Source organism: Terrapene carolina, unplaced genomic scaffold (assembly GCF_002925995.2).
Source record: "Terrapene carolina triunguis isolate 2854851 unplaced genomic scaffold, T_m_triunguis-2.0 Scaffold138, whole genome shotgun sequence".
NCBI classification, from domain to species: Eukaryota; Metazoa; Chordata; order Testudines; family Emydidae; genus Terrapene; species Terrapene triunguis.
Genome location: NW_020664489.1, coordinates 6,325,195 through 6,337,872, shown reverse-complemented (window position 1 = coordinate 6,337,872; position 12,678 = coordinate 6,325,195). Strand labels below are relative to the sequence as shown.

The window sequence follows — 12,678 nt, the reverse complement described above, 5'->3', positions numbered from 1 at the left end:
CACACTATTTATTATGAATTATTATTGATAATTACAGTATTTTTATTGCATTATGAAAACAGCAACACTCTTCCAAGTTCTCACTTTTGCAGCTTGTATCACTTTGAATAAGCCTGTTCTAGGACAAGACTCCTATGTTTCATCAAGCAGTATCAGATGTGAAACAGCATGAAGGTATTTAAGAAGCCAACTCAAAGAGTTCCTCCTACACAAGCATTCAGGTCTTGAGCAGTCCAGGCAAACAACGCACGTTACAACAAAGCTTAAACTTGTTCTTCATAATAATTTTAAAAACAATACTAGCTGCCTATTTAATTTTAAAAACAGCAAAAAATATCCACCTCCTTTTCCATTTCTTATAAGGAGTCTTGAAGTTTAAATCTCCTCAGTGTGATAGATATGCTTGTTTTGATCTGCTTAGCTCTTGGAAGTCCAAGGCTCCAGGCTGCTGGCCCCCTGCTGTCTGGGGTCCCTAGGGACAGCTCTGTCCGCCATTAGGGAATTTTTTCCCGAGAACCCCCTGTAACATTTTGCGAACCCCCAGGGGTTCACGAACCCCAGTTTGGGAACCACTGCTCTAAGGGGTCTTATGGGGAACACCCAAAATCACATCACTTCTAGCAAATCTTTGCCAGATTCTCTAAATTTCATCTTCTTTTAGAAGTCAGTTGATATCACTCAATTTACAAACAGCCATTATAAATCTGAATTAAAACTTAAGTTAACAGCGTGTTCTATCAAAACAACACTAAACTCACCGTGCAACATCAAATTTCCTACTTTTTTCCATGTGCTCAGAACAGATGGTATTGCCATCTTACAACTAGGGGGGAAAACTGGCCAACTTTCCCATAGCTATGGCATTGACACAGTGCAGCAAGATTACTCCTTATCCAGTAAATCGGATACTGAGAGGGGACGGTGGAGGAGGAGAGTGCAGAAAATACAGGATCACTAACTAAAAAAATAGGTAGCATAGATTTCTACTCTTGTTTAGACATGAAGCTAAGGAAGTGTTAAACAAGGGCAACTTTGTCCAGGCCCTGGTTTCAATACAGAGATTTACTAAGCAGTTGAAGACTAGGGGGAGAATTTAAAAGACCAGGGCTATGTCTACACTTAAACCACTACATCAGTACAGCTACAGTGCTGCAGCTGCACCGCTGTAGCGCTTCAGTGTACACAACTGACTATAGCAATGGGAGGGATTCTCCCATTGCTGTAGTTAATCCAAAGGAGCAAGGTAGGGTGCGCCTTGCTGATCACAGGAGCTAAGGGAGAACCAAAAGATTGGTTCTGGTGGTATTTGCATTCAGCAAGGAGCTCCGCGTGCTGCCCCTGCCCCAAGCACCGACTCCGCTCGGGGGGGGGGGGGGGGGGGGGCGGGGGGTGCCTTAAATTTCTGCATTCAAAAACAGAACAATGTAAAACTTTAGAACCTCCATTCAGTCCTACTTCAGCCAGTCGTGCAGACAAACAAGTTTGGTTACAATTTGCTGGAGATAATGCTGCCCACATCTTGTTTACAGCGTCAATTGAAAGTGAGAACAGGCGTTCGCATGGCACTGTTGTAGCCGGCATCGCAAGATACTTACATGCCTGATGCACTAAAGTTTCATATGTCCCTTCATGCTTCAACCACCATTCCAGAAGACATGCGTTCATGCTGATGATGGGTTCTGCTCAATAACAATCCAAAGCAAAGCGGACCAATGCATGTTCATTTTCATCATCATCATGAATCAGATGCCACCAGCAGAAGGTTGATTTTCTTTTTTGGTTTGGGTTCTGTAGTTTCCACATTGGAGTGTTGCTCTTTTAGGACATCTGAAAGCATTCTCCACACCTTGTCCCTCTCAGATTTTGGAAGGCACTTTAGATTCTTAAACCTAGGGTCGAGTGCTGTATCTATCCTTAGAAATCTCACACTGGTACTTTCTTTGCATTTTGTCAAATCTGCTGTGAAAGTGTTCTTAAAACAAACATGGGTTGGGTCATCTGAGACTGCTATAACATGAAATATATGGTAGAATGTGGGTAAAACAGAGAGCAGAAGACATGCAATTCTCCCCCAAGGAGTTCAGTCACAAATTTAATTAACTTTTTTTTTTAAACAAGCATCATCAGCATGGAAGCATGTCCTCCAGAATGGTGGCTGAAGCATGAAGAGACATATGAATGTTTAGCATATCTGGCACGTAAATACCTTGCAACGTCGGCTACAAAAGTGCCATGCGAACACCTGTTCTCACTTTCAGGTGACACTGTAAACAAGACGTGGGCAGCATTATTTCCTGCAAATTGTAACCAAATGTGTTTGTCTGTGCAATTGGCTGAAGTAGGACTGAGTGGACTTGTAGGTTCTAAAGTTTTACATTGTTTAATTTTTGAATGCAGTTATTTTTTGTACATAATTCTACATTTGTAAGTTCAACTTTCATTATAAAGCCATTGCACTACAGTACTTGTATTAGGTGAACTGAAATATACTATTTATTTTGCTTTTTACAGTGCAAATATTTGTAATCAAAAATAAATATAAAGTGAGCACTGTACACTTTTATTGTGTTGTAACTGAATATATTTGAAAATGTAGAAAACATCCAAAAATATTTAAATAAATGGTATTCTATTATTATTCAACAGTGCGATTAATCGTGATTAATTTTTTAAATCACTTGACAGCCCTAAGAATAACTATTTTGCAAGTCTAATGTTACTAGTATACAATTCTTAAGCTCCCCAATGGTTCTTTTAGGCATTCTGAGTAATGAATCAATAATAAATTTCAAGATGAACTATGACCTTTAATTATTTATGTCTAGTGTTCTGCATTTTCAGTTTTTATTTAAAACAAAAAAATTCTGAGATTTTTTTCTTTATTTTCCAGACATTAAAACTAGGATGAAATCGGGTTAAAAAAATAAAAATTGGGGGGAAAAACGTGCATAATATACACATTTTACTACAGTATAATTGAAACTTTTTTCATGTACAAAACGGTATTTTGTGTCTCTCTAAGAGACAATAGTTTTTCCAGAAATCCTGGTTTGTGTATGCTCACATAATTTTCTTCTAAGTATTCTCATTCATGTTGAGCCTCTTGCTGTCTTGGAGGTAGTCTAACTTTAAAAATAAGCGCTCTGCATCAGTAAGATCCAGGGGATACACTCAAAGCATGCCATGCCACTCTGCTGAAGTCAGGAAGTTTGTTTTGACGACTGTCCCAAAAAGCTAGCACATCCAGTTTCATATTGTCAGGTTAGGCATGTTCGTGTAAATAGTTAATTCCCCTTTCAGATTTGAAATTCCATCTTTAGTGGCAAATGGTTGAAACACTCCGGCATAACTGTGACAGTCTGCTGCAAAATTCACCTTGAGGAAGGAGTGCAATACCTGGATGACATTCCAAAAAGAATCTTTGGCATCAAACACTTCAGGGGTCAGATTCTTGTGTCACTTGCTTTCGACGTGCTCCTTTATTCTGTCAGCGCGAGCGTTGACCTCAGTGCTGCAGTTCTTGTAGCGCAATGCATCCTCTTCACTCTCGTCTTTACTTTCCTTGAAAATTTCTTAGCACTGATTTTTTGTTGGTATTCAGGCACAGATTTGCGGTTTTGCCCCACGTTTACCTCTTTACTTTAGCTATCTTTATCTGTGGAGGACTGATTGTTTAAATTTAGCGCCGCTCTAAACAGACGCAAAACAATAGGCAGGCAGCATGTCTTTGTGAGCCAATCATAGCACAATATTAACATTGTTTGATTTTCTGACCTCCAGTGTGTGTGTGTTCTGAGTTTTACATTGAGTAACTGCTTCAATCTCAGAGCTGCAGAACACAACAATTATGTAAAGCATAAGTGTTTAACAAAAATAAGTACCTGAAAAAAATATTGAGTGGACTGATGAGGGTGTAAATCAATAAAAAAAAAAAAGAACTCTTAAAAAAAGGTAATTTAGCGGTGAAAATCGGTAAAAATTGAAAATGCAGAACACTGTCTAAATATATTTAATTACCTCTGTAATACTGCCCATATTACACTGCCTTGACCCCAAAATGGGATGACGCCCTCAAGCCCTTATTCATGCCTTCACTATTTCAACTCTGCTTTCTATAGCTTCCACAAGGCCCCGTTCTCCAGACTCCAGCAGGTGCCCACCCCTTTACACATACAGAGAAGAGTGACCTATCTGGCTCCTGAGTGATTTCAGGATTGAATTCATAATTCCCAGGCTTCTTTTTAAGACTTTCTATATATATTTGCAATGGGCCCTCTCACAGCTTGCCAGCTTATTGCTCTTCTCCCTTTCCCTTCCAGCCATTGCCTAGGCCAGGGCTTTCCCCCATAACTCCCAGTAGTTGGAACAGTCTTCCTATGTTTCTCTGCCATGTCTTTCCAAATCTCAATATTTTTTTCTCCTACGTATTTGCCCCTTGATTTCACCTTTTCCTTCTCACAATGGAAGCATTTATATAATAAGATGTTTTCACTATTTTTTCTTGTGAATTTATGCCATATTGTTTACTGTACTATATTTTGTAAACTCTTAGAAACTGTTTATATGAAAAAATCACAAAACCAAAATTACTGATTTGTATCTTTAAAGAGAAGAAACTCCCCTATCCTGCCTTATTCTGAACTAGAGAGTTGACAGTCAAGGGGAGGTATTGTAGTTTCCTTGATTGTCTCTAGACATACTATAACCATAAAGGGTTACATATAACGGTAACATATAAAGGATTAGCCATTTTCAACCAAATTTAAGCTGGCCCTACACTTTGTGGGGAAAAATATTTTTGTGGTCAGATCTTACAAGTGTCAGATACTTAGTTATTAGAAAAAGACAGTCACCTTTTCTGTAACTGGTGGTGTTGCTCATGTCTATTCCACAATAGGTGTGCGTGCTCGCCATGTGCACCGGTGCTGGAAGTTTTTCCCCTAGCAGTATCCATAGGGGAGCGCCCTAGTGACCCCTGGAGTGGCGCCTCCATGATGCGGTATAAGGGGCGCTAAGCGCTCCACCCACCCTCAGTTCCTTCTTGCCAGACAACTCCGACAGAAGGGAAGGAGGGTGGGATGTGAAATAGACATGAGCAACACATCTCGAAGAATACCAGTTATGGAAAAGATAACTGTCTTGTCTTCTTTGAGCGATTGCTCACGTGTATTCCACAATAGGTGATTCCAAGCTATATCTGTTGGAGGTGGGTAGGCATTCACAAATTCTCGGGACAGAGTACAGCCCTGCCGAATCCAGCATCGTCCCTAGTCTGGGAGACGATCGCATAGTGCGAGTGAACGTGTGAACTGAAGACCATGTGGCAGCCCTGCAAATGTCCTGAATGGGGACATAGGCTAAAAAGGCAGCCAATGAGGCTTGCGCCCTAGTCGAGTGTGCCCTCACAATTGATGGCGGAGGGATTCCCGCCAGGTCATGACAGGTACGGATGCACGAGGTGATCCAGTTGGAGAGCTACTGAGTGGAGATCGGCCGACCCTTCATGCGCTCGGCCGAGGTGATGAACGGTTGCGAGGACTTTCTGAATGGCTTAGTCCGCTCCAGGTAAAAGGCCAGAGACCGTCTCACATCCAGCGTGTGGAGGCGGCGTTCCTCACTGGATGCATGGGGCTTGGGGCAGAGGGCCTGCAGAAAAATGGCCTGACCCATGTGATAGGCGGAGACCACCTTCAGGAGGAACGAAGGGTGTGGGCGGAGCTGGACCTTATCTTTATGAAACACCATGTACGGGGGTTCGGAGGTCAGGGCCCTGAGTTCCGAGACCCGCCTACCCGACGTGATCGCAACCAGGAAGGCCACCTTCCACGAGAGGTATGACCAGGAACACGTGGCTAGTGGCTCAAATAGGGGCCCCGTGAGACAAGCCAACACCAGGTTTAGGTCCCACTGTGGGACTGGGGGCCTAACATATAGGAAGAGACGATCCAACCCCTTAAGGAATCGGCCAGTCATAGCATGGGAGAATAACGTGTGGCCCTGCGCCGGCGGATGGAAGGCCGATATGGCCGCCAGGTGCACCTTGACTGATGAGGGCACCAGGCCCTGGGCTCTAAGGTGAAGGAGGTAGTCCAGAATAAGCTGGATCGGGGCGGCCACCGGGGAAACACCCTGCTCTTCCACCCATCTGGAAAACCGACACCACTTTGCCAAGTAGGCTTGGTGCATGGAGGGCCGCCTGCTTTCTAGGAGGACACGCTGAACACCTTCTGAGCACGTCATTTCCTCTCTACCTAACCATTGATCAGCCACGCCGTGAGGTGGAGTGCCGCTAGTTGGGGTGGAGGCAGCAGCCCTGGTCCTGGGAGAGTAGGACCGGGCGGGACGGCAATGGCCACGGCGGGGCGACCACCAGGCCTGTGAGGGTCCCGTACCAATGCTGCCTGGGCCATGCCGGGGCAATCAGAAGGACCCGGGCCTTGTCCGTCTTTAACTTTCCAGGACCTTGCCGATCAGTGGGAACGGGGGAAAGGCATAGAGAAACTGGCTTGACCAGGACAGGAGGAAGGCATTAGAGATAGTACCCCATCCCAGCCCCATCCCCAAAGCAGAATCGGGGACAGCGACGGTTCTGCCGAGTCACGAACAGGTCCACGTGAGGAGTTCCCCACACTTGGAAAAGTCTGTGCACCACCTCTAGGTGGAGAGACCACTCGTGCTGAGAAGAGAAGTCCCTGCTCAAGCGATCTGTGCGCGCATTCCAGGTGCCTGGCAGATGGAAGGCCTGTTGGCACATGTCATGGGCTATACAAAAGTCCCACAGCCTGAGGGCTTCACGGCAGAGGATCGGGCCCAGCCTTGCCTGTTGATGTAGAACATCAATGCCGTGTTGTCCGTGAGGACCCTGACCACTCGGCCCGTCAGGTGCAAGCGGAAGGCCATGCATGCCAGCCATACCGCCCTGAGCTCCTTGACATTTATGTGGAGGGTCAGATCCTGAGCCGACCACAGACCTTGGGTCTGAATGTTCCCCACATGGGCTCCCCATCCCAGGTCCGACGCACCAGACACCAGTTCCAGCGACGGGGCCCTGCCCCTGAACAGGACCCCTTAGAGCATGTTTCTCGGGGAGGACCACCACCGTAGGAAGGTGATCCCTGGCTCGGACACCGTGTGGACTTTGTCCATCCTGTTCCTGGCGTGAGAGAACTGGGAGGGGCTTCATCCTGAGTCTGGCATGACAGACCACATATATGCACGCCGACATGTGACCTAAGAGCTGGAGGCACACTCTGGCTGTTGTCCCCGGAAACCTCGTGACCGTGTCGATGAGCCCCTTCAGGGTCTCGAACCTGTTCGATGGGAGGGAGGCTCTGGCCGACGAGGAGTCCAGGACCACCCCGATAAACTCTATGCATTGTACCAGGACTAACATGGACTTGGTGTTGTTTACCAACAGCCCCAAAGTAATTCATGTGGACAGAAGGAGCACCATGTGATCCCGCACCTGCGACTGGGAGCTGCCCTTGACCAACCAGTTGTCCAGATAGGGGAAGATCTGGACCCCCCGGCGCCTGAGGTAGGCTAGGGGGCAGGTCGAGACTGCCTCTGTGGGCGCCTCTTATAGTCCCACGACTTCTTATAAGCGGTCTCGTATTTTGAATGGGTGGCCTAAGCGGGAGTCTGCGGCTTGAACTTAGGTTGAACCGGAGCCAGAACATAGAGATCCAGAGTCTGGAGAGTCGTGCGGGAGTCTTTCAGACCATGCAGCTTTGTATCCGTTTGTTCCACAAACAGGGCTTTGCCATCAAACGGGAGGTCATGCAGGGAGGTCTGCGCCTCTCTGGACAGCCCAGAGAGCAGGAGCCATGACGCCCTTCTCATGGACACTGCGGAGGCCATGGACCGGGCAGCCGTGTCCACTGCATCCGAAGCTGCCTGCAGGGTTGCCCTGGCAGTCGCTGTGCCCTCCTCTACCAGCGCTTTGTATTCTTTCCTGTCGCGCTCCTGGAGGGAGTCCTCAAACTTGGGCAGGGAGCCCCACAGATTGAACTCATACCGGCCCAGGAGAGCCTGGTGGTTCACCACCCGTAGCTGGAAGCTCGAGGACAAATAAATTTTTCTTCCAAATGAGTCCAGCCTCCTTGAATCTTCATTTTTTGGGGTAGGGGCTGGTTGGCCCTGCCATTCCCTGTGGTTGACCGACTCGACGAACAGGGAGTTAGGAGCAGGGTGGGTGTATAAGTATTCATGCCCCTTGGTGGGTACAAAATACTTGCGTTCTGCTCTCTTAGAGATGGGGGCCAGTGATGCTGGGGTTTGCCACAGGGCATTTGAAATTTTCGCCACCCCTTCATGGACAGGCAAGGCCACCCTGACTGATGCCGAGGAGGACAGTACATTAAAGAGGGGAGTCCGAGGGCTCCTCCATCTCCTCTGCCTGCAGGTGGAGGCTTGATGCCACCCTTTTTAAGAGAGTTCTTGGTGGGCCCTAAAGTCCTCCTGTGGGACGGAGGGAGGAGGGGCCATAATCGCCTCATCCGGGAAGGGTGAAGAGGCCAGCGCGGTATTTTGTGTCGCCACCGGCGCCGGAGGTTTCACCACCTGGTCGGTCTCTGGGCACGATGCCAAGGATGTACGTCCCACCAACTCCTTCCTCAGAGGTCTGGAGAGGGAGGCCGATGGTCCTTCTGAGGCTCCGGCCACCAAGCAAGCCCCCACCAGGGACTGCATCGGGGGACACGGTGCTCACTGGTACCATTGGGCTGTCCACGGGGCCCGGGGCCACTGCACCTGCTGTGGCACCGGCGAAGCCGGCTGTTCGGCCCAGCAATGGATGACTATGAAGGGAGGCCAGGCTGACATACGACCTGCCGCTGTCCCTGGACTGGGAGGAGTGGTGGCGCTGGGAGCGATGCAGACCACGGGACCGCAATCCTGACGTGGAGGACTGGTACTGTTGGTAACAGCTGCTCCGTGATCAGCTCTGGCGGGCGGACCTGCGACGGCGAGACGCCGGCAATCGACGCTCGGGGCTGCGGAGGTGATGCCGTGGCAGGATCCTGGAGCAGGACGACGAACGGGAACGACGTCGACGTTCATGCCATGACCGGCTGCGATAACCTCTCCAAGACGAGGACCTTTGGCATCGTCTGCCTTGGTCCCGTCTGTGTTTGCACCTTGAGGAGGAGCGGTGCCAAGAGTCTCGGTCAAACGGAACCCAACCAGACAGCCTGGTGGGCGTCAAGGGCGATCCCCGTGGACTTTGCCCTGAACGGATGCTGGGCGCCGAACGGTGGCGGGAACATTCCCTCGACCGAGACCAGTACTGGTACTGAGCCGGGGGTGACTGCGGCGATCCCAGCGGCGGCTTGCCTCTGGAGCATGGGACCGATATCGGCAGTGCTCCTGGTACCAGCATGGACATAACACCCTGAGCCGCCTGCAGATCCTCCAGTGTGGTGGGCATCCGGACATGTGAGGAGGCCTGCTTCGAATGGGCTGGGCTATTCCGAGGCTCGACTTGAGTCAGAGGCCTAGAGGCCGGTGGGGATCGAGGATTGCCCAACATGGGTCTAGCCTCTGTCCCGGGTTTACTCCAGTGCCGGGACAAAGAAGGCCTCTTCCTAATCTTCTTGGCGTGCCCCGTGGACGGGGAGCGGTACCAACTAGTCGATGGCGCCGAAGGGTTGTCGCGCACCAACACTGCGGTACCCGGTGCCGACTCAGAGTGGCACGCCAGAGCTGGGGTCAGCGTCGACGCCATCAGAATAGCCCAGAGCCTGATGTCCCTTTCTCTCTTGGTCCGAGTCTTAAACAGCTTGCAAATCTTGCAGCGATCGCTGAGATGGGTTTCCCCCAAACAGAGTAAACTGTCCGCGTGCGGATCACTCACTGGCATAGATCGCCTACAAGTGTCGCACGACTTAAAACCCGGGGCACGGGGCATGCTCTGGCCCGGGCACTCTAGCTAAAACTAAACTAAACTACAGGTACCATACACTGAACGAACAAGCAGTTTTGGGGACAAGCTACAGCAGACCTGGAGCAGAGCAGTTCTGAAGCACCTTCACTGGCGGCAAGAAAGAACTGAGGGTGAGGGGGAGCGCGCAGCACCCCTTATACCGCGCCATGAAGGCGCCACTACAAGGGTTGCTAAGGCGCTCAACTACGGGTACTGCTAGCAGCAAAACTTCCGGCACCAGTGCACATGGCAAGCACGCACATCTATTATGGAATACACATGAGCAATCACTCGAAGAAGAATGCTCCTTAATCATAAAGTATATATTTTTGCATTTAAGTATTAAGGGAACAAAGAATAAAATATCCCTTACTTTTTGCACATAACACAGAGTTTCTTTGGAGCAGGTTTATGCGAGAATGATGAGAGGCAGGCAGTGGAACAAAACAGGTGAGCTGATCCTTTGCGCTGATATGCAGTCTGTCCCTTCTGCAAGGGCTTTTTGCAATTTGCACATGTGACTTTAACCTGTTTAGAAGGTTGTTGTTGTGCAGACGGCTGAAAAATCTGTTTAGGAAGTGAGGCCACTGGTGACAAGGAATCCACACCTGGTTGTTTCTGATTTCTAGGGAATGAAGCTGACTGGGATATCCAGGAATCTTAAAAATACAAAATACATGGAAAATTAAGTGAATAGACATCTTTCAATATACAAACAGATTTGATTATATTAGGATAATTTGCTAACAAAAGGGTTTAAAGAGGGGGAATTGGTTATCTTGGAGGTATACGTAAAACAATTTAAAAGAACATGCTCAGTCAGTATATTTAGATCAATGGCATTGTTCTCTGCCATCACAGGAAATCCCAAAACAGGGGAGCATCTCAAGGTGCCCATTTCCTAGGCCTGGAGACACCAATCAGAGTGATTAACACACCTGTAGTTTGTCCGCAAATTGGCATTTGAACCTTACTCCTGAGGGCATTCTGTGCCAAAAACTTTAAAATTCTGCACACAACATTTTAAAATTCTGCATGTTTTATTTGTCAATAAATAAATACAGAGGCTCCAGCATGGCTGTGGGGAGCACAGGCCACTGGCTGTACAAAGGTGGGGATCACCCTGCAGCCTCCTCACCCCGGGACACGGACTCAGTGGCGAGGCTGCACCTGACCCTGACACAGCACAAGGCCTGGGCCTGCCCCAGAAACACCCTGGGGCCCTGCGCCAGGCGCACTAGGTGTGGGGCAGGCAGGCTCAACCAGGCAGGATCCAAGTGTGGAGGGATTCAGTGTGGGGAGAGAGGATTCTGTGTGGGACAATCTGAGTGAAGGCAGCTCAGTGGGGGGTCTAGACATGTGGGGATTTGGGTGCACAGAGGTTCGTTGAGGGGATTCCAGGTGCAAGGGGAATGGGACTCTGTAGGGGCTTCCAAGTAAAAGTGGTTGGGGCTCAGCAGAGGGGTCTGGTTGTGAGGGTCTCTGCAGGGAGATCTGCCGGGGGAATGGGGATTGGTGGGTTGGGGATCTGAGTCAAGTTAGTTGGGAGTGGCGTCGGGGGTCTCGATGGGGGGGCTCAGGGAGTTGGGGCTCATCAGGGTGGAGGTTTGAGTGCAGGGAGCTCAGTGGGGGGTGGTCTGGGTGCAGGGGTGGGGGTTTCGAGGCGGGGGGCTCCAAATGCAGGGGTTGAAGTTCAGTGGGGTAGGGTTTGGGTATGGAGGGCTAGGGGGGTTCTGGGTATACGGGGTGAGGCTTGACGGGGGTTGGGCGGATGGCAGAGCAGCTCCTCATACAGTGACCCCTCCCCCTGCAGCTGAGGAGCAATGGGGGCAAGAAGTGGGGAGGGGGAGGAAGAACACAGCCCCAGCCACTCCTTGCAGGGGAAGAGGAAGTCCCATCCTCTCCTGCCTCCAGCCCAGCCAGGACTAGCAGCTGATCCCTCCTCTGGGTAGGAGCCACTGGCTGAGGTGTCCTCAGCCCTGCAGTGATTTACCTCACCACCTGCTGCTCCGGGTGCCTGAAACAATGTACCTGCGCAGCTAGGGAATGGTGTGTGACTGCTCTTGCAGCTTCACTCTGCTTCCTTGTCAGAAAGTCATTTTTCTGCAGGGAAACAAAGAAATCTGCGGGGGACATGAATTCTGCGCATGCGCACTGGTGCAGAATTCCCCCAGGAGTAGAACCTGTAGACAAATATTAAATCGTGCCAATTGCAGTTAAAAATTCAAAGCAGAGAAGTCAAAGCAGAATTTCCATTTTGAAGATTTCATCTATTAGAAACTTCCATTTTCTAAAATATTACTGAAGAGGTTTATAAATTTGGACCAATCAAATGTTTATCAGACTTAGGCTGTTATCAAAGATACTTTTCATGTTTTTATTTTAAAAGCAAAACCCTGGATTTTCTGTAGATAGAAAGTTCACTTATACAGAGATTTACATTATTCTAAAACTGTTTTGATTTAAAACTTCTGGTATTACATACAAAAATAGTAGATTTGCAACTTCTGAAGTAGTTTCCCAGTCCGGAGTCTCTGGCCCCAAGGATTTTTGTATTACAATTAAAGACAGGCAAAATAGATTCATACCAATCATCACGTTTATCTATATCATGGTTCCTATAGGAAGCAATTTCTGTTTTACTCTAAAACCCATTTCAAGGCAATGGCTATCAATTAGAACAATGGAAATCTGCAGGATAGCAAAAACTGATGAGTTCTCAGGATTATGGTCTTCTCAGTAGGGAACAATGAACC

At 48.7% G+C, this 12,678-nt stretch overlaps 1 protein-coding gene across 7 annotated transcripts in view; it reads right to left on the bottom strand.

Annotated features, from left to right (window-relative positions):
- The window catches only part of ZMYM2 (zinc finger MYM-type containing 2), a 189,407-nt gene that overhangs the window by 122,102 nt on the left and 54,627 nt on the right, over positions 1 to 12,678 (bottom strand). For all 7 annotated transcript variants that reach the window (XM_024216997.2, XM_024216980.2, XM_024217026.2 and 4 more), the window contains one exon: positions 10,296 to 10,581. In XM_024216997.2, coding sequence (XP_024072765.1) covers positions 10,296 to 10,581 — 286 coding nt within the window. The remainder of the gene's footprint in view (positions 1 to 10,295; positions 10,582 to 12,678) is intronic.